Source organism: Staurois parvus, unplaced genomic scaffold (assembly GCF_062004578.1).
Source record: "Staurois parvus isolate SC_StPar_1 unplaced genomic scaffold, SC_StPar_1.0 ptg000165l, whole genome shotgun sequence".
NCBI classification, from domain to species: domain Eukaryota; kingdom Metazoa; phylum Chordata; class Amphibia; order Anura; family Ranidae; genus Staurois; species Staurois parvus.
The window spans coordinates 14,127,609-14,150,143 of record NW_028317961.1 but is presented as its reverse complement, the minus strand read 5'-3'; the positions used below and the strand labels follow the sequence as shown (position 1 = coordinate 14,150,143).

Below are 22,535 nucleotides of genomic sequence, written 5' to 3'. Positions count from 1 at the left end.
GTGGATCCCAACCATATGGTCAGGATCTTTTTGCAGCCTGGACCGGCTGTGTGATGTTAACTGATAGTGGACTTTAGCCCGCTGTCAGCTGAAAACAGGTCACAGGAGTGCAGAACGAACTGCACTCCTGTGATCCACAGGAGAAGTAGAGCCAAAAGAGCTTTGGTTGTACTTCTCCATTAACATCCACCATATTCAATTGCCGTTAACTTCTGACATACATATATTCAGTACTGATTGCACCAGTGATGTAAGTTTTGCATAGCCTACTGGGTTTTCTAGAGTGCACGGCAAGTGTGATTTCCTGTAGGACTGTGGTTTGCTCATATTAGATGTACAGAAGGAGCTGGAATAAAACCCTTATTAGACTAATACAGCTGTGTGTGCCATTCGAACTTCAGCTATTTGTCTTTGTAAACAGGCATTTTTAGGCAGGACAGTTAAGGTTAGTTGTGCGTGTTCTTGTGTTTTTTTTTTTTTTGACTATTGTCACAAGGTAGGTCTCCTCCACGGGGTGATATAGAGCAATAAAGACCTGAAAAAGGAGTTTTATCCTAAGCCAAACAAGATTTTCAAGCCCTCCTTATACACTTTTCCATTCTAGCAAGACAGTTAACATAACTTTATAATAAAATTTGAGTAGGAATATATGTCCACATTAAAGAGGTTTTATTAATCGATCCCTTTTTAATGTCTGGCTTAAAATGGACCCTGCAGTCATAATGCCATTATTTTGAAGATCTCTTGCTATCGCTGATCACTGGGAGTCGTTGTTTTTTGCTGCATTGTTGCTGACCATCCAGCCTACGGCTAGATATCCAGATTGCTGTTTCTGGATATAACAATGTACCAAGTGATGGCTTCATTGCTTTCTAATTACTCAGGAGAACCATTAGTGGGTATGCAAGCAATATCAATTCAAATCTGCTGCCCTGGTTCCTGTCTGCTGGAAGAAACGTATTAGTCATAGACCACTACACTTACCATAATTTGAGTTTTATGTTCTTCCAGTGGAGCAAGATTGCAGGAAACTCATCATGTGTCCTCGAAGCTGGTTTCACTTTCTGAAATAGAACGTTAAAGTTTGGAGTGTCTGGCCTGCAACTACACAGTTGTGTCTTGTCCAAAATACCAGCTTTCTAGCAATAAGGCAGTTTTGAGCAGTTGGGTGTTCAGTTGCTTTACAGTTTATGTAAAAGGAAAGCCATGGACAACTAAGCCATGTTCCTGCATTCATTTCAAGGCTGCAGTTTTGTCGGAAGTGCATTTTATTCGAAGCTACAAAATGCAGTGACCCATAGCTTCTAATCAGATTTCAGTTTACTACATAATCAGGTCAGTAAAACATTAGTATGTTGGGATCTTTAACTTTGCACATAATAATTGTCCTTTTTATTGTCTCTACTAAATAAACCTATTTGGCTTTGACACTGCTTATTCCCCAAAACCCATACCAGCAATTGATGCTTTCATAACTATAATGTTCAGTACATATTTGGCGCTGTCCACTGATTTAATTCTATACTTAGTACAGGGTATTTATGAAAACTAAACTACAATTATATATTTTGACCTTCTCGAGCTTTGTACAAGCTTGTGTTACAGTTTGTTGCAAATCATGTGTGATTTTTATATGCTAACTGCCATCAGACACTGAATTTTCATTTTTAAACTCCTGAAGTATTTCTAATCTTTCTTGTTTTCATAATGTTTTTGTTTAGGGAAAAGTGCCTTTTTCCCCTTCAACTTGCTTTGGAGTCCAAAAATACCAAGCTGGCCCAACATGCACTGGCTGGAATGCAGGTAAGAGACCATAAAAGTTTTAGTTTATTCAGTTACATGTGTCCTGATAATAGCTGTGCAGAAGTTTGTTTTAGAGAAAAAATACACCAATTGGTATTTTGTAAAAAATGGAAAAAAAAAAAAATCAGTCCTGCACAGAAAAGTCACCTCTGTGCTGCATACCAGTGTTTCTCAACCTTCTTTCAGTCAAGGTACCCTTTTAATATTCTGCACAATCTTGAGGCACCCCAGTCTCAAATGTAAAACACTAAACTAATAGTTTTACATACTACAAGGCATCATACACACACATAGGACACCCATCACCTAAAGACCTGGTGTAAGATGGAAGAATTTGGGTTTTTAGAGCACTAGGTTGCCTTTTCATTGGGGTGCAACCTGTATGCTAGAGATGGTTTACACCTAAATGGAAGGTGTCTGCTGTGCTGGAGGAGAGGTTTATGGGAAGGCTGGAGGAGCATTTTTAAACTAGGATTGAGGGAGGAGGGAGAATTAGATTATAATGGGGCAGACAGATCAGAGAGAGGTCAGTCTAGGTGGGTGGAATGGGGAAAGATGGGGGAGGGCTATGGCAGATAAGAAGGTTCCCATGTTACAAACAACCATTGGAATTGGTACCATTTGTATGAAAATAAAAAATATGCAAAATACGTGTGCAAAAGGTGTCATTGAATTTAAAGTGTTTGTTCACCAATGCTAGAAGTCTGCCAAGCAAAATAGGTGAGTTGGAAACTTTGGTGCATGAAGAGAACTATAATTTAGTTGGTATTGCTGAATCTTGGCTTCATTCTTCACATGACTGAGCCATTAATATTCCTGGCTATATTCTCTTTCGGAGAGACAGGGTAAGTAGAAAGGTGGTAGTGTTTGGCTCTATGTGAGAAGTGATCTCAGAGCGAGTGTGAAAGAGGGCCTAGTTGATGGAGAGCGAGCTAAGGCTGAAGCATTCTTGGTGGAACTGCACATGGGGGTGCGTACTACAAAGGTAATCATTGGAGTTTGTTATAGGCCTCCCAGTGTTAATGAGGAGGTGGAGACTCAGCTCCTTGCACAGATCGAAAGGGCTGGGACCGTAATAATAATAATGGGTGATTTTAACTACCCAGAAAGTGACTGGAGTAATGGTACTGCAGGAACAGTTAAAGGGGGAAAAATGTATAAACCTACTACAGGACAATTTTATGGTACAGTTCATAGAGGCCCCAACTAGGAATGATGCTCTGCTGGACCTGGTAATCTCAAACCATGCAGAGCTTATTACTAATATTCATATAAAAGAACATCTTGGCAGCAGTGACCATAACATGATTTAGTTTGTTAGCTGTAAACATCAAAAACACAGGGGGAAAATAAAAACACTAAATTTTAAGAGAGCTAATTTTCCAAGGCTGAGAGCTGCTCTCCAAGAACTAGACTGGGAGGGAATATTGGCATTGATGAACACAACACAGAAATGGGAGTTCTTCAAAAAGACTGTATGTGAACACACTGCAAAAAATATTCCTACGGGCAGCAAGTTTAAAAGGCTAAAAATCAAACCTATGTGGCTTACGGCCAAAGTTAAAAAAAGCTATAAATAATAAGAAAAGAGCTTTTATTAAATATAAAAATGTGCCTCCAGTGCTGACAGAGCAGGGCAAACAAGGATGCTGTGCAGGTGCCCATTGTCATCCTTATCAACCGATGATGTCATTGGTTTTTAGGATGCTGTCAACTAGAAGGTTGTAATAGTGAACCTGTGGCTTTTTGTAACTAAGAGGCAGGCTTGATCCACCAGCTGGCTTGTATGCAATTTTAGGCGTTTTGCCAAGGCACCCCTGACGAAACCTGAAGGCACCCAAGGGTGCCTGGGGACCCTGGTTGCATACAATAAATAAATGTCCTCAGCATATAGGGAAAATCTCTATCGTTGTGGTAGTATACTTCTCACTATTTTTAGCCAAAATATAAGTGGCGTTGACCACACAATGTCATAACATATTTGGCTAAACAGCCATCTACCAGGGAGTCAACAACTCAAAGATACAAATACAAAAGAATAAAAAAAAACACAAAAAGTGAAGAACGTTAAAGGATGACCCAACGGTATTTACAATATGTACCAAATAAGTCTATTTCCTGAAAGCTAGTTTAAAATTTTATTACAAAATTATATCAACTATGAAGAAACAATACATACTGTAGAACTGAATTTTTGTGCAAAAGTACACATATAAAAAAAACAAATGGCAAATGTCATAAGTCAAGTCAATGTGTTTCGCTGTAGTTACCACTTCTTCAGGACTTTATATTAGTAGATGACAGATGCCAACCATAGATAATCTTTAGTCCAAGATCAAAAAGGATACAGAATAAATACGTTACATAGGCATAAATCAACAATTCTCCACCACATTTACAAAATTCCAAAATGGAAAGTGGGAGGGGACATGAATGGGAGGAGCAAGAAAGGAGGAAAAACAAATCTATACACACCAAATAACTTACAGAAACCACATAAATAGAGAGAAGAGTATCTCTATTCATGTTTTTGCAAGTTATTGAGTCTATATATGTTTGTTGTGTATGTTTGTTTTTTTTTTTGTTCTTGCTCCTCCCCTCCATGTCCCCTCCCCTTTCTATTTTGGGGACAGGGTTTTTTTTTAATAAGTCTTATGGTATTTTGCAAATGGGGTGGAAATTGTTGATATGTTAAATTTGAGATATGAATGTGCTGGTAGTTAAGGGGTAGAGCTCCTGTCCGATTTTCATGGTTGTCTGTGTCTTTGTTTTGAGAGATGTTCTTACTCCTGTACCAGTGACGGGGAAGGGGGGTCAAAGGGACAGGAAGTAAGGGGAAATCTTTCAGATACCGAAAACAAATTTTATTCAAAACTAAGAAAATTCAAGGATGTAGATGAAAGGCAGCCAAGTCCTATTTAAGAGTAAGGTACTCTCACTGCAATCACACAACTTTTCTGTAACATAATTTTCAGGGCTTTCACTGGGAATCTAAGGGGAAATATAGGAGTTTGTTGTCGAAAAGCTGGTTCTCACAAATCTTTAGTGACAAACCGACCACACAAAAGTCCATTGAATGCAGTTGCATCAAGGTTGTGATGAGGCTACCCATTTTCATGGTGCACGGTGGAAGGCAGTATCTCGTGCTGAATGTGATGAGCCTTAAGGTTGTGGTGTGTTTTTTTTTTTTTTTTTTTAACATGCTGCAAAAGTTGAAGGTGTTTTTATTTAACCCTGAGGGACTGTGTTGTTGGGCTTTGGGCTTGTGTTGACACCATCAGTTTGAGATGATGCTTTTGAGAGAATTCAGAATTCATTGACAGGAGTAGTTGACCTGCAGTTTTTTATTTCAGGTACTTATATAGCGCCGTCAATTTACGCAGCGCTTTACATATATATTGTACATTCACATCAGTCCCTAACCCTCAAGGGGTGTACAATCTAAGGTTCCTAACTTGCGTTCATACATACACATACTAGGGCCAATTTAGACAGGATCCAATTCACCTACCAGTATGTCTTTGAGGTGTGGGAGGAAACTGGAGTACCCGGAGAAAACCCAGCAGGCACAGGGAGAACATGCAAGCTCCAGGCAGGTGGTGCTGTGATTGCAGTTGATTTGCTTCAAATTAGTTTCGCATTTCCATAGTCCTGTATGGAGATGTAAAACCCATTTAAAGCTAATAGAGGCTTGTCATCACAGGCAGTAAGGTTTCGTTTACACTAACCATGTGGCAATAGAACAATGTTTTTTGACTTTTTTTTTTTTTTTTTTTTCGTGGTATTTCTTGATTATTATTTTTTGTGTTTGTGTGTCCTTCTTCTTCTTTTTTAATAATAAAGCGGAAATAAAACATTTACTGTAAAAAGAAAATCTATGTATTACTTTTGGTGTCATAAGTTTAAAAGTTATTAATGTAAAAATTATTTTGGTCCACAGCAGATATACAGGAGTAGGAACTCAAGTTGTTGAGGACTTGGGGCCCATTCACACATCATGATCTGCTGCAGCGCCTTAAACACACATGCATTAGTGCCCGCTATGGGAAGACAGCCCATTCATTAGAATGGGCTGTTTATTGCACCACAAGGGATTAAAAATCACACATGCAATATTTGGCAGTGTGATGCCTTGGCTTGGTTTGTTGCAATTCAGGGGTGCTGGGAAGGTTCATTTTGGGTGCATTACTGCAACATGTTGATGTGAATAGCCCCTTAGAGATGCAAAAAAGGCACAGAGTCTAAAAAACGACTTCACGTCAAACACTGCTGTTGGATATCTGTTTATCCTACGTGGTTTGATTTTTGACCGGTGTGCAATTCGATAAAAACAATCACATTTACAAACACTCGAATAGCCACAGCTTCCTTTCCAATCGATTTTAAGAATCAATTTAGTTTGAATTCAGTCAAACTGAATCTGTCGGACAGGGCGTAAAATTATCAATCTTTGCATCAATCCACAGCACTGGGATACTTTGTTCATGAATACGATCATATTACAATTGGATTATGAGATTATACGGTGGACGCTAAGACGCGATCTATATGATATTATTGTAATTAGTTGCTTATAATTGTAATTAGTTATGTATTGATTGAAATCCACCTCCGTATGTGGGATATGGATCAAATGGGTTGTCAACAATAGACTGACTATTTCTGTTAGAAGAATTTGATCCGGAAAGGCGTTTATTATTTATCAAAGCATGTATTGCCACATTAGACTTGCATGTGTACCATAGATATTTATCTAATGTAGAAAAATAGGTCAAACATATTTCAAATGATCAAAGTGGACCTAGGATATTTTTTTTTTTTTTGTAAAGAATGACAAAAATAACCTTTCCCTATAATTTTAGATAATATAAATTACTTTCTCAGTCAAAAAAGGTGACAGTCCTAACTGTAAAGACCCTAGCTTTTTGGTTATTATGCTCTGATATTTCTGATATACAAATATATACCTTCTTCAGAGGAATAATGTAAAATAAACTGCCTGTTTCAGTAACATGCTAGTGACTATAAAGATAAAGAAATACTGTGTATCCCACCCGTTCAAAAGGGCTAAAAATTAATGAATTGATAACTGTGTGTTTTTACTTTATTGGTGAAAATATATACATTGTTCTGAAACCTCTTTCTGATATACTGTTCGTAAGTTACTATTTGGATTCAGATGACAGGTTGCACAGTGAGCAGAGTCAGTGACCTCAAAGCTGACGCATTTCTTTTCTGCTACTATTTTTTACTATAGAAGCTTCTGGCTGACGACAGATTTGTATCCGTGGAAACAGACTCAGATGAGCGGCAACTACTTAACCAAATGCTCAACGCTGTTAAAGTGACTCCATCCCTACATGAAGATCTACAGGTTGAAGTTATGAAGGTATGCAGTATATAATGAATTAAAGGGTACGAATGCACAAAGCACAAATTGTGTATAATGATATTAAAACAAAATCTTGCAGGCACGTATGGCCTCATGTACACTGGGTGCTAGCCCATGTGACTCCAGCATTTAGGTGTGGGAGGAGGGCCTTGAAGCACTGTCTATCCCGGCTATTGCCAGTCTGTAAACATCTATGAGAAGCTAAAAGCTACTGCGGCTGAACTGTTTTACCTGGCAGAACCAGTATCTGCTCAGGGACAAATGGTCAGAACACAGACTGCTTGTATTCCGGGCACTTTTTTACTGGGTGCATACTGATTCTGTGCTCCATTCAGCCACAGCAGCTGTCAGCAGCAGGGCTGGATGGGTGCGCTTGCATCTTCCAATGATCAATAGGTGATGCTTTAAACTCAGCAGCAGGGCCGGATGGGTGCGCTTGCGCCTTCCAATGATCAATAGGTGATGCTTTAAATTCAGCAGCAGGGCTGGATGGGTGCGCTTGCGCCTTCCAATGATCAATAGGTGATGCTTTAAATTCAGCAGCAGGGCTGGATGGGTGCGCTTGCGCCTTCCAATGATCAATGGGTGATGCTTTAAATGCCTTTACAGCTCATCAGTTTAGAGTAAACTGTAAATGATGGCCCTGGAATTATTGCTCTTACATGTGTGGTTTACATACACTCTGTGCGCATGTTTTGCATTTTTTGGGGCAGGACAACAGAGGTGTGTGTGTGTGTAAAAAAATAAATATATATATATATATATATATATATATATATATATATATATATATATATATATATATATATAAAATTACATTTTTCTCCCCTCGCCCTTCAGGACCGCACCTGGGGAGAGCACAGCTCCACCCATAACACAAAAGAAACACCGCAGCTTTAAAGTCCACCTCTTCCACCATGCCCTCAGTTATGGTGTTTCTTCTGCCATGGTGGAAGCGCCGCAGGGAACCTGGACTGGGGGGGGGGGGGGGCTGTAAGCTGCGCACTCTGCAGGATAGAAGAAACAGAGGGTCCAGCAGCAGCGGTGGAAGCAGGCTCATCCTGCAACAGCCTACCCCAGGTAAGGGGGATACAGTGGGGCCCTCTATCCTTACAGTGGGGCTCGTTTGGTGTTTTCACTTTGTTTTTGTTGCCTTTCATGGTACGGAAGCCTGCTGCTGTGGTACAGAGGTGACTCCGCTCTGCTCCTCAGCTCGGGAATGGGGTGACTTAGGGGTTTTTTGGGCTAAGTCTCCCCCCTCTGTCTCTCGCCCTCTCTCGCACCTTGACAGTGGGTTTTGAAGGTGGGCTAAGGAGGGTCCAGACGGAGGGGAGCCTGATGTAGTTTTTTATGTTGCCCTGCTCCTTTTTTATGTTTTAGGTCAAGGCCACGGTCAAGACAAAAGGGGTCTCGCCAATTAAAAGAAAGTGTCCATCTTGTAGGAGTTACCTGAGAGATTCATGGCCGAAACCACTCTGTAAAGCATGTGTGGCGGATTAGCAAATGAAGCAATGCAGTGATATGTTTGCGGCTGTCAAAAAGGAATTGTCAGAGACACTGGGATCGGTCCGATCTTTGCTGGATAAACTGCCGACGCTTCACCCTCCTTTGCAACAGAGCACATCGTCCAGTACTCGGCCGTCCTTTTCAGGACAGAAGGATATCAGCGACTCAGATGAAGAGAGAGTGCATCCTCCCATCCCTCAGAGATTCGGAAGAGGAGGATGGTGAGGAGCAAGTTGCAAGCTCATCCAGATACAAACTTTCATTGGAGGAGGTGGACGACCTGCTGGAAGCAATATATATAAGACTCTGGAGATCCAGGAGGAGAATGTCCAACTGTCAGTCCACGATAAACTGTACCAAGGCCTGGGACAAGCTAAACATAGTCTTCCTGGTCCATCGGGTTTTATCAGACTCCATAAAGAAAGAATGGAAGGATCCAGAAAGGGGCCCTTTTTTCTCCAAATCCCTAAGAAGAAGGTTTCCCTTTTGAAGAAGACGTGTCCCTGGTGTAGAATAAGAAACTGAGATTGTATGCAGCCTTCTCCCAGGTTTCAAGACGCACGGACCTGGCTTTTGAGGATATGGGCATTCTGAAGGTTGCAATGGATAAGCGGGTAGACTCTCTCCTTAAAAAAGCATGGGACTCTTCCCTGACCAACCTCAAGCCGGCTATGGCCTCCATGGTGGTGGTGAGAAATTTGGAGTGCTGGTTAAAACAGCTGAGGGATCATGTCGAGGTGGGGACCTCCAGGAGGGAGCTTTTGGAGTCATTCCCGGTCCTTCTAAAAGCCGTGAAGTATATGGCTGACGCATCAGCTGAATCTGAATCAGAATGACGGCCAGATCTTCGGCATTGGTCAACTCAGCTAGGAGAGTCATCTGGCTCAAGACTGGTCGAGAGACTCGGCTTCTAAGATGAAGTTATGCGGAATCCCCTTTTCTGGGGACCTGCTCTTTGGCTCGGATCTGGAGTCAGTGCTGGATAGAACAGAGGATAAGAAAAAGGCTTTCCCGTCAAAATAAGAAGCAACTGGTCAAAGATATTTTGTCCTTTTTCACAAACCCAAAGAAATAGGGAACAGATCCAGAGAGTTTCCAGAGAAACAGGGGTGAAGGAGGGGTACTCTTCAGACCCCCAGAGCTGCTGTCCAAGAGCCAATGACATCTCTCTTCCGGTGGGAGGGAGGCTTCGGGCCTTATCACTGTGGGAAGGAGCAACATCCAGTGCCTTCATCAGTAATATTGTGTCCCAGGGGTACAGCCTGGAGCTCTCCCGGACCCCACCAAACAGATTTTCTGTGACCAGTCTCCCAAGGTGTCAGGAGATGGCCTCAGCAATGACATCCCTTTTGAAGGAATTGATGCAGCAGGAGGTCATCATTCAGGTGCCAAGGGAACAAGAAGGGGGTTCTACTCGCACATCATCTTAGTCCAAAAGCCTTCAGGGAAGTTCCATCTAATCTTGAATCTAAAGCTACTGAACAGGTCCATTTGGTGCAAGCACTTTTGCATGGATACAATTTTTTCAGTAAGGAAGCTTTTATCCCCGGGTTGCTTCATGGCAACTATCGATCTGTGGGACACTTATCTTCATATTCTGATTGCTCAATCTTCTCAGAAGTTCCTCTGACTGGTGGTCAATCTGGGATCGTCCATCTGAAACCTGCAGTTCAGAGCTCTACCCTTCGGCCTGTCATCTTCTCCAAGGGTGTTCACCAAAGTCATGGTGGAAGCACTAGAACCTCATGAGGTTGAGATTTGTTTTTGGTGGTGCCATACTTAGACAATCTACTTATGTTTGCAGAAACCAGGATGCAGCTGCTGTTGGATCTTCAGATGACTCAGGCTCATCTGAGAAGCTTGGGATGGCTGTTAAATCTGGAAAAGTCCAACCTGATTCCGGCCCAGAGAATAAGGTTCCTGGGTTATATAATATGAAATTCACCCTAAAAATGCTCAAAAAAAATTCCCCAATATGCTAAATAAACTTGAAAGACCATACAGTCCCAACCCTAAAAGTCAAATTATTCACCAGTGTCCATAAATAAAGTCTTTCAAATTTCCGATTCCAACAAAGGAAATAAACTCCAAAATCTTTGCTGTCGAGCCCTCCAAATTGGCTCCAAAGGAAACGTGAACCTCAAAATAAGAAAAAACTTTGATAGTGTATTACCATTATTAAATCAATCCTAAAAAATTAACAAATGTGCACTGTACACTTCAAATAAACGTGACCCCATATGTGATTGTGAACACTGTGTAACAACCGTGATCGTGCATCACTCTGTGAATTAGAAACATTTCAGAATTATTACCAGTGACATTCAGTGTGTACTTCTACAGTGTAAGGAATGAATACCCTTACCAAATTGCTATAATAACACACTAGTAATCCAGCAGGGGATATATTCATTAATCTCCAAAGACATCTTCACAGCCTGAGTAATAATCCCATAGATGTCATCACAGCCTCATTGATAATCGGAAGATGTCATCATGGCCTCAACAGCAGTACTCCATAGTACCCTCAGTACCCATGCTCCACAGATGTGTATATATAAATATATGAAAAAGGATATAGTGTAATTCTGCTTTGAAATATCACAATACACTTTATTATTGCTCTTACATGATTCACATTAAAAAAAAGCCTTATTCCCATGACTGCAAACCTCGAAGCAGCGTCCAGGAGTTTTTGGTGTGATTTTTTTTTTCCACTTCTCAAAATGGCCACTCCGCTACTTCCGGTTCCTCCGCTTATGTCCGACTTCACGTCCCTTGATGCGTTTCGTCACTTCCAGGACTTATTCATTCTCAATTTAGAGCGGGTCCTGCCATGGTCATTTCCGAAGGCTGAACACTTAACGACAGACGCGAGTGCATGGAGGTGGGGAAATCAGTCGGCACAGGGCTCATGGTCCAAAGCGGAGGCCAGGAAGTCCTCCAGATGGAGGGAATTGAAAGCCATCCAGCTGAGTCTTCTTTCCTTTCATCAGTCTGTGAAAGGGCAGCACATTCAGGTCCTATTGGACAATACAACAGTGGTAGCTTCCATTTTAAGGCAAGGGGCACAAGGAGCAGGGGTCTCCTGGAGTTGGCTTTAGAGATCCTGTCTTGGGCAGAAAAGAATTTTGGCCTCCCTCTCGGCCATTCATGTAAAAGGTTCACAGAATTGGCTGGCGGATTCCTGAGCAGAAGAAAAGTAGTAGAATCCGAATGGGGATTGAATCAGGGAGTGTTCCAGCTGATCAAGGAAGCTTGGAGTGTTCCTCAGGTCAACCTATTTGCAAGCCACCTAAACACAAAGGCATCGGTGTTTTTCTCCCACAGGGAAGACCAGGCTCTGGGTCTGGACGCGTTCGCTCATCCCTGGAATTACCCTTTGACCTACGCATCCCCCCCACCCATTTTCAGCTCATTCCTCTAGTACTTTGAAAGTTCAAGCAGGAAACAACAAGCTTAATTCTGATAGCACCCACTGGCCAAAAAGGCCTTGGTTCTCGACACTTCAGAACCTATCCTCCAAACCTCCCTGGATACTGCCGGTCAGAAAGGATTTGCTAGTCCAGGGGCCAGTGCTGCATCCAGAAGTGGAGCGATTCAACCTAACAGCGTGGTTCTTGAAGAACTCTTAAGACGAAAGGGGCTGTCAGAGAAGCTTATCACCACCTTACACTCAAGCAGGAAATAAGTGACTAGAGCAATATATCTGAAAGTATGGAGAAATAATTCCTGGTGTTCAGAGAAGAGTTTCCAGGTGAACAGTCATGTCAGTCCTGGAATTTCTCCATGAAGGAATGGAGATTGGCCTAGCTGCACTCACCCTTAAATCTCAAGTAGCAGCTTTATCTGCTTTCCTGGAGAGGTGCTAATTTAGGTTTTTTTAAAGCTTTGGCCAGGACCAGGCCAGTTCCAGTTAGTTTTTCCAAAATGGGATCTGTCTTTAGTTTTACAGGGCCTCTCAAAGAAACCGTCTGAGCCCCTGGAGGAGGCGTCGGTGCGAAATTTAGTTTCTAATTGCTATTACATCAGCTCGAATTATTAGTGAGATCCAGGCGCTGTCAATTTCTAAACCTTTTTTAGTTATTTTTCCGGACCGGGTGGTCCTTAGAACGGATCCAGGATTTCTCCCAAAGATCTCTTCATCCTTTCATTGTACGCAGGAAATAGTATTGCCTACCTTCTGTACAGCTCCAGCTAATCCGGGGGAAGAGGCTTTCCATATGCTAGACGTGAGAAAATGTCTGAGATTTTTGGAGGTGTCTAAAGGGTTTAGAAAGTTGAACTCCTTATTTACACTCTTTGCAGGAAATCGCAAGGGAGAGAGAACCTCCAAAAGTACTCTGGGCAGATGGCTCAGACAGGCCATCAAAGAAACCTACGGGACACTAGACAAGGTACCTCCAGTGGAGGTTGCAGCACACTCTCTACAAGATCGATGGTGGCCTCTTGGGCTGAAAAGGCTGGTGCATTTCCAAAACAGATTTGCAAAGCGGCTACATGGTCCAGTTTCTCCACATTTTTACGGCATTATAAAGTGGATTTGTTGGCCGTGACAAACCAGTCTTTTGGCAGGAAGCTCCTGCAAGCGGTGGCCCCACCCTATGGGTAAGGTACTCCGTTATCTTCTACAGGTGCTGTCCTGAAGGGCGAGGGGAGAAATCCTTAGTTAGACATACCGGTGATGGTATTTCTAGGAGCCCTTCAGGACAGCAGTCTCTAACCCCCAGCATGTCAGAGGTTACTCGGCTATAACTGAGGACATGGTGGAAGAGGCGGACTTTTAAGATGCGGTGTTTCCTGTGTTATGGGTGTAGCTGCGCTCTCTCCAGGTGCTGTCCTGAAGGGCTCCTAGAAATACCGTCACTGATAAGTCTAACTAAGGATTTTTTTTTTAGCTATTTTAATTTTTATTTTTTTTTAACAAGGGGCTAACAAGCTATCAGGGAGTCTATTAGACCCTTACAGTCTCCCCTGCCCTCTGCTCCATCTGACTGAGCACAGGATTTCAACAGCTGTGATTTTGACAGCTCTGCATCAGAAGTTCTCTGAACTGAGTACTTCAAATTCACGTTGCTGCAGAGGAGTTAGGAAAACCAAAGTTTCCACCATCTTAACAGTAGATGTTGTGCTCCCGGGTGGAGTGGAAAAGCCTGGGAACCTCCTGGGGTGGAATATGGGGGGAATGTTGAACAGTATGCACCAGTCACCATAAAAGTGATCAGGTGGCTATACATCCCAGTGCCAACTGATCAAAATTGAAAGGAGCTGACTGCTGTTACTGCAGGCAGGAGCTTGTTTCACATGGTTTACTCTTTAGGAGGGCAAGTGAAAGTGTAATAAGTACATTTTATAGAAAAAATGCACATATTCGAATTGAACTCCTGTTCTTGGGTCAAAATCTTTTTCCTGCATTGACATGCTGGCTTAGTGATAACACAATCCTAAAAGAGAAATAAATCCTAGTCCCTTTGCAATTTTGGGCTGTGTTAAAAAATGTTTAAAGATCTTTTTGAAATTGAATATACATGCTTATGTGCTAAATGGAAGATTTTGTTTGCCTTCAGCACATACACATCATTTACTTGCTATAAATGCTGTGTGAACTGGAGAGACTGGAAAGTAGTGCTTACTTTTCTGATCAGATAATTGAGTTTAAACAAATGTCTCCTCTTGGAAAGTCAATAGTTAAAGTGTGCTTAGGAACCAGAATAACCTGTTGGCTCATTGCCATCTGGTATGCTAAACCTGGGCTGATGTCCCTGTACAACCAAACAGGATTAAGCTTACTTTTGTAAAAAAAAAAAAAAAGATGAGCTTGGGTCTGCTGGAACACTGCCTGTATTCTACTCTCTGCAATCTAGTACTGGAGATAAATTATGCAAGCATTATTAGCCAGGTGTATTATAGTAGATGTAGCCCCTTCCTGAATGATGTTTAGTTTGCACAAACACTGCACATCATAAACCATTGCCTTTTGTTTTGTTTTATAAGGCTTTATTCAAGATTGATAAATATAACATGCATATCGATGACACAGCAGCCTTTGTGAATTGTAAATCGAGAGCACATTTTTTTTTTTTTCTTTTTTAAATGTTTTGCACACACATGTAAAAATCTTCATTTTTGGCCAAAAAATACTTAACCCCCCCAGAACATTCTAAATTATATGAAGGCAGAGGCCCTGCAGAATAAACACATGATATTTGCACAACTGTTAGTAATCGCAAATTTTTAGGTAACAATATAATAAAATTAATTTTAGTGTAAACACACAATATCTATCTTTTTTTTTTTTGCATTGAGTAAAGAAATATCAAAATGCCAAGTCTTAAAATTTGCATGCACCCGTGATATTGCATAAAAACTATGGTACCCAAAGATCTCCATAGGTGAAATTTTAACAGCCTTTACAGCTCATCAGATTATCCAGTTACTCAGGAGCTCTTGTGCTAGAATTATTGTGATGCAGCAATAATTGCACATGTGGTGCGACCGCGGTTTACATACGCATACCAGTGCTCACTCAGGGGGTTGGGGCAATGTAATTTTATATATATACATACATACATACATACATACACACATTTTATTATCAATTTAATTATTTTAAACTTTTTTTCCTGTTTCTTTTACATGTGAGATTAAGGCATGGATATGTCACACTCTCACACCACTCTCCATCCTTAAAGTGGAGTTCAGGAATGGCACCTTTGCGGAGCGGGTACCCGAAATTGACAGGTACCCGCTCCCACTTGCGCTGCGATCGCCTAGGCAATCGGAAGCGGAAGTTGTCCTCCTACCCTCCCTCCCCATAGACTTGTGGGACATGTGACAGGACCCAGAAGATGATGGGGCCATTCAGGAAGCGCAGTGCTACTCATGCATGTGCGGTTGGCACCCGGCTGTGAAGCTACAAGCTGTCACAGCCGGGTGCCCACACTGAAGATGTGAATCGGGCTGCAGCGGGGGCACCGCGGGATTGTCCGACAGGTGAGTGACTGTTTTTTAAAAGTCAGCAGCTACAGTTTTTGTAGCTGCTCACTTTTATTTTTTTACAGAGTAAGTGGAACTCCGCTTTAAAGCAGTAGTGAAAAATCTTCTCCCTGCAAGTTAAGAGCATAGTGTGCATGTATGCATCGCATACTAGCACATTGTAAAAAACTTGCCTGAAAACGAAGCCCTCCAGCAGGGCGCTGTCACAGCGCCCTGGGGTTTCCATCTTCACCTGGTCTTCCTTCCAGGTTTGCTAGCTGTGGCCGTTTGACTGGCCCAGTTGTGATAATGTCACTCCCCTGCATTTGCGGGAGTATCGACCATGGCTCTTTCAATGGAGAACACAGTGTGTGGGAGTATCGGCCACGATGCGCCGTCCATTGAGAGCACAGTGTGTATGTGTTGGTGGCATCACTGGCGCTACTAAAGTAAATATCTCCTAAACGGTGCAAGTTTAAGAGATATATTTATTGTACCTACAGGTACGTCTTATTATAGGCTTACCTGTAGGTTTAAAAAACCCCCCAAAAAACGGGACTCTACTACCACTTTAAGCCAGTGGTCGTGGTCCCAGGATCCCGGTAAGAATGGGAGAGTCCGAAGACCATGTGGGAGGAATATTTTAAGAAAAGGTGCACATTTCAAATTGAAATTATAACAGAAGGAAATGGGGAAAAAAAAATTGCCAAGCCTCCGATAGTGTAGCTCAGTTTAAGAAGAACCTCAATATACAATTAAAATGCACTCACAAATGTTCGAATTGACAGGGATATAGTAACTTGAGGTGGGACGATCGTGAGAGAGTTCAATCCAGGTGGGTACCGCTGGATATCCGAGCCTCTGTGGGAAGTGGTGCAGTAATCTGGACTTTAATCTGGGAGCTGTCACGAGAGAGCTGTCAGAAGCTGTCAAATGACCTGTCAGACCCTGGGACTCTGTAGCCGATGGGGACTCTTTTTCAGAGGCTTGACCTTGCCTCCTTACTCAACTTTTTTAACCTACTTGATAATTTTTATGTCTATATTTGCATTCATATTTACATCCTTATGTTTCAACTTAGTGGGCTTTAGACAATTTGAGTCACCCCCATTTTTCAATATATGTGCGGTCATATACAGTATATGTGTATGTATCTATGTGTGTGTCTGTAAAATATATATATATATATATATATATATATATATATAATAATATACAATCACTGTTCAGCTAAGGTAGCTCAGAGAGTGTGTGTGGTGTTTTTATTGTTTTTGTTTTTTGTGTTTTTTAATTTATAACAACATATTAAAGCTGATATGAGATTTTCAGTGATTGGGTTATGAATTCTTGAACTATGCAAGCAACCTTGGGCAAATGGAGAGAATTAATATATATATAATCAACAGTTCTTCACTGCTAAGTCCATCCTGCCTGTGCAGAGCAAAGTAACGGGATCGATTTAAAGTGTACGACAGTTAAGCTGGCTTTACACTAGTAGAATTTCAAGCGAATGTTCATACAAATATATTAGTATGAACAGCAGTATGAAAATTATTTGTACGAATGTTGTTCAAAATTGCTGCAAAATTTTGTTTACTTTTCACATTTGATTTTGGAGTGAATGTAATTTCCTAAACAGAAAAAAAGCTGAAATTTGTTCATTTGAGAAAAACGTTTCATCCTGCTCCTTTTTCATCCTCTCGTATTATGGTTGAAAACTAGCACTGATCTGACCCCACTAATGATTAGAAAAACAAATTGTTCTTAAAATGAAAAATTTCAAATACAATTCTACTAGAGTATTACCAGCTTAAGAGAGGGTGAATCCCCAACAGGGACACCGACCATAATAAAACATTTATGGGATTTATAGCTTTACCCTATTCTGTAAAGATATCTTTATTTTAGTGTTTCTCCTCTCTCGCTGTCCTAGTAACATGGTGTCACTGATGTGGTTGACATCTGCATCCTGAAATCTTCCCCAAAGTAACTATCCAATGCTCACTCCTGCATCCTTCTTTCATTGAGCAACCAAATTCAACTCCGACTTCACAAATTATTTTGTTTGGCTAATTGAGCACAATTGCTATCATTACAATATAAAATCTTTTGGGAATATTTCCCAGAAGGTTGGCGTATAAAGGAGGTGGGGAGTGTAACTCCATATTAATGCCCATGGCTTGGGAGTGGGATGTCAAATTTCAACTTTTTCATTTGAAAGACATGGGGGGTGTCTTATGCACAAATGTTCACCCTTCTGATAACATTGCTCTCTGAATGTCCTTTTAGTTCTAAATTGGGTGGAGTGAAAGCCCAAGGATCACTTATGTTTTTGGTAAGTGTTTACATTTTTTAAATTGTTTGTCCTACCCATTTGCAGGTTCTCCTGTGCATAACCTATACATCAACCTTTGATCTGAATGGGAGTTCAGTCCTGAAGATTGCAGAGGTATGTTTTAGGTTTAAGCATGCCATTTCAGTTAGTGTGCAAGTGTTGTCTTCAATTTTTACCTTCATCTGCTCTAATAATGCATTAATATGAACTCCTAAAGTTGAACTTCTGACAAAAGTTATTTATTTTTGCTGTCTGTGGGGGTTATATCTCCCCATCTACTGTTACATTAGATGATTGCTCATTCAATCCATAAAATATGTTTTGCCTGGAGTTCTGCTTTAAGCTCTTTCAATTAACCCAGCACTCATCTGTATGCGTTGCTAATCAATTCTATTATAGGAGGCCATGAAAATAAGAATGATTTTAAATACAAGCTGTCTTTAACCCCCATGCTGCCAGAGCCAGTTTTGCATTATATGCATACATGTTAAGATGCACATTTTAGGCCTGAAAATTCATGAAAACCTCCAAACATATTTTCTGAAAACTGACCCTGAAGAATAAAATGGTGATAGTTCAAATTTTTTTTATGTCAAATGATATTAGTTTAGATTACCCCATTTTTTAAAGTAAAATATAAACAATGAGGTTGCGCCGAGTAAATAGAAACCAAACATGTCAAACCCTAAAATTGTGTGCGCCCATGAAACGGCAACAAACACAACATTTTTCAGACAATGCTATAAAAGACTTTACAGGTCATCAGTTCAGAATTAATTGTAAATGATGGCCTTAGAATTATTGCTCTCACATTGGTGTGCGCAGATTGGTGTCTATTAGACCACTGAAACTGTAAGTGGTCCAATGCACTTCACTTCCGGTTTCTCAATCGCTAGGGAAGATAAGCTAATGGACATTTTTCTTTTCTCCCTTTCCCCAATCTGTGACACCTGCTATGCCAGTTCCAGGTTCTCAGATGGGACAGTGGAGCCCAGAAAACATGGAGGGGAGTCTGAAAGCTGACAGTCAAGTTGTGAAATTTACATGCATCCAGGAGTGGTGTAAAACCTGATGCTGCAGATGTAAGTACAGCAAAATGTCTCTCGGTATTAAAATCCTCTTTCTCCAAAGCTTTCAAAAGCACCACCTCTCCCACACACACTTAATAACTGATATAGAGGTTGATTTACAAAAGGCAAATAGGCTGCTTACTTTCCAAGGGAATTTTCTGTTACCTTAATGAATGTGGTGAAATTCACTTTGCAACAGATACTCAATCGCTTGCAAGGAAAATAAAACAAAAAACAAAACCGTATTTTTGTTCAGTGATGGAAGTCACTGAACAAAGGGAACAGCCTACCTGCTTTTAGTAAATCAGCCCCAAAGAGTGAATCCTCTTATCCTGACCATAAATGTTGCACTTGTGCAGCTAAACAATAAATCCATGGATTATGGGTGGCTATACCTCCCTCATTTATTGAGCATTGTAATGTTTCTATACACAACCTTTTTCTATACATAGCATTAATTTTTCCATAAGTGCTCTGCACATACCAGAGCATTTGTGAAGTACATCCAAATCATTTATGAGTTCAGATCTACCATCTAAGGTAAAGTTGACTTCAATTCCATAGACAATAATGCAGACCTACTGTAATTTAATTGGCAACCCTGGGAAATGGCCAGAGGTACGGTATATATTCTAGTCATAACATTTTCCAAGGAATGACCAGTGTCTCCTAAAAAGAAAAGAGCATGTCAACCGCATACAATGCTAATTTTTTTACATATAGCCCTGTTGTAATGCTATAATGTACAAAACATCTAAGACAGGCGGGGCAGCCATCTGCACCGGGAGAAGACAGTGATTATTGCTAGCGGCTATAACAGCCGCTAGCAATAATAGTATGTAAATTTTGCAGGCTGGTTGTACCCAAGTTGATCGATTTTGATCAACTTGGGTACATTCAGCCTGCCTATACATGGTTCGAATCTCGGCCTGTTCAGCATTCAGCAGATTTGAACCATCTACAGTAAGCCCGGATTAATTGTCGTGGCTAGTGGTTTATAATTAAAAAATAGAGGAGACAAAGGGCACTGTGATTTACTCTGAAAACAAGAATCCTGATGCAGTATTTGAACAGATTTCAATTTTCTAAGGCCAAAATGAAACTTTTCTATCACTACCCATAAACAGGATCATTCAATACTATCAAATGCCTTAGTAGTATCTAAAGGAAATATTTTAGTTCCCATAAAGGTATTTGTTCATTTGGGAAAGTACCCCAAATTTTAGGAATGACTGTTATTACCTATTACTGTGTGATATTTGTGTTGTAGAACATTTTAATATATTGTCAATAAGAGAAAAATATGAATTTGCTTACGCAAGCAAAGTATGAGTAAAATGTACATTTAGGTAGTGTATTTGTGCATAAATATTCTATTATCTAGAAATGTCCTTTTTATACTAGAAAGATTTGCCTCCTACAATAGAATTAAAGGTTTCTACGGGATGTGTTTAAAGGTTTTAAGTGTATAGAGTATATATGGCCACATTATGCTGTATAGATTATCTATAGCTATAACCAAATTGCTGCTCTGTATTATCTTATTTTCTAAGTGACCAGTCTTTATTTTGCATAATCTTATTTATTTTGCACCTTTTATATTAAATGATTTGTACCAAGAAGTCTTTGTATAAGTTCACTTGAACCCTTATAAGTACATCCCGTCTTTGTCTTGTCTGTTGTGCTATGCTTTTATCCCTTGTCTTTTTACTTTTCCATCTGTAGTTGTGTTTGGCATGCCATAAATCAGGATCTCCTCAGTTGCATGAAATAAGAGCTTCCATTGCACAAATCCTGTTTGTTCTATGTGGTCGTATTTTCCCTGGTCCTCTGCAGCCCACTGCTCTCCTAGAGGTATCATGTGTTGAAATGCCACATGGTTTTTATTTACTTATTTATATTGCTTAATAGTATTTAAAGGAGATCTTTCATTATTATTTTTACAGTTCTTTCCCTTTTATGGGTCAAAGTACATGTAGTACTTCATCCCATGTTGCTAGGTGCTTTCTAACCCTAGCTATGAGGTCCTGCACTCCCTACCCTCCAGCCGCAGCCAATCCGACAACAGCTGGTAAGGAGACAGCAGCTTCATAACTGCAGCTTGTCTCAGCTTAGAGCACTTTCTTGAGGCATGTAATGGCAAGGGGAATGCTGAGGTAGGGGGGAAAAGTGCTCTGAGGGAGGGGGGAAAAGTGCTCTGAACCGAGGCAAGATTCCCTTAAGAAGCAGCTGTCTCCTTTCTAGCTGTTGTTGGATTGGCTGCAGTGGAGGAAAGGGGGGGGGGGTTGTGCAGTTTGGACCTCTAAGTTAGGGTTAGGAAGCATCCAACATAGGACTAGATATTATATATACTTTTGGCCAATAAGGGACAGAAATGTAAAAAAAATGATCTTATTTAATGTGTTTTTGTGTATATATTGAGCCTGATTTACTAAGGAGGATGAAAATCTTCACTCAAACTATAGCCGTGTTTACTTTGAATACCCAATAATGTGCAAATGAAATAAACAGGATTTTGTTTTCCATGTGGTTGAATCATTGCAGTGAATTTTCACTCAAGTTTACAAAAAATGTGAATGAGGCCTTTAATTGCTGCATACCTGCAGCTGGAGTTGGCTTTAAAATGTCTAGAAGGTCAAAATTCAGGTGCAGCAGTTTTTTCCCTTTATTGCATTGAAACCGCAAATCTGCATACAGGTCAAATTTCCATCACTGGAGCTTGTGGGCACAAACTCTTTGCCCCCCTTGGTGATGCCCCTGGTAGGGTGAAGTATTACACAAGGCATATTCTAATTTTCCTGGTCCTAATATGGCTTAGAATATTGTGATTTGAACCAATGAGCATAAATGTTCACATTCCTAAGGGCCCATTCACACTTTGACATTCATGTGCATTGTGTTTAATGCACGTGTGTTGTTTCACAAGTTAAAATGCCACAAAGAAACAAGCAGTGCTACCCCAGATAAAAGGATGGTGGATGGAGAGGGGGGGGGGGGGTGTAAGGTCTCAAAATAGGGAAGTTTTGTGGTGCAATTCCCCTTCACCCGAGACAGAGCAGTAGGTTTCTGCTTAAAAGGGGGCTTGCATCCTGAAACATCCCTCCTTTTTTAGACAAAGACTTCTCCGTGTATGTGCCACTTTTCTTTATACTGGATCTGATGTGTATACTTTGTTATATGTATAGCATTGTTTATACCAGGAGTCTCCAAACAAAGGGCCAGTATACTGCCCTTCAAGCTTTAGGAGGGCCAGTGGGAGTAAACAATGCCTCATAATTGCTATCAGTGGGAGGAATAGTTCCCCATTGATAGTATCAGTGGGAAGAATAGTTCCCCATTGATGGTGTCAGTGGGAGGTATGCTGCCTCATTAATGGTGTCAGTGGGAGGAATCGTGCCCCATCATTTGTGTCAGTGGAAGGAATATTGCCCCATCATTGGTGTCAGTGGGAAGG

The 22,535-nt window shown here is 40.8% G+C and overlaps 1 protein-coding gene and 1 pseudogene across 1 annotated transcript in view; both read left to right on the top strand.

Moving 5' to 3' along the window:
- Positions 1 to 22,535, top strand: part of ARFGEF3 (ARFGEF family member 3) — a 119,800-nt gene that overhangs the window by 11,790 nt on the left and 85,475 nt on the right. The window contains exons 3-5 of the mRNA XM_089676234.1: positions 1,722 to 1,803; positions 7,061 to 7,192; positions 18,057 to 18,125. Coding sequence (XP_089532360.1) covers positions 1,722 to 1,803; positions 7,061 to 7,192; positions 18,057 to 18,125 — 283 coding nt within the window. The remainder of the gene's footprint in view (positions 1 to 1,721; positions 1,804 to 7,060; positions 7,193 to 18,056; positions 18,126 to 22,535) is intronic.
- On the top strand, positions 8,871 to 9,814 carry LOC149462906 (lamina-associated polypeptide 2, isoforms alpha/zeta-like; annotated as a pseudogene).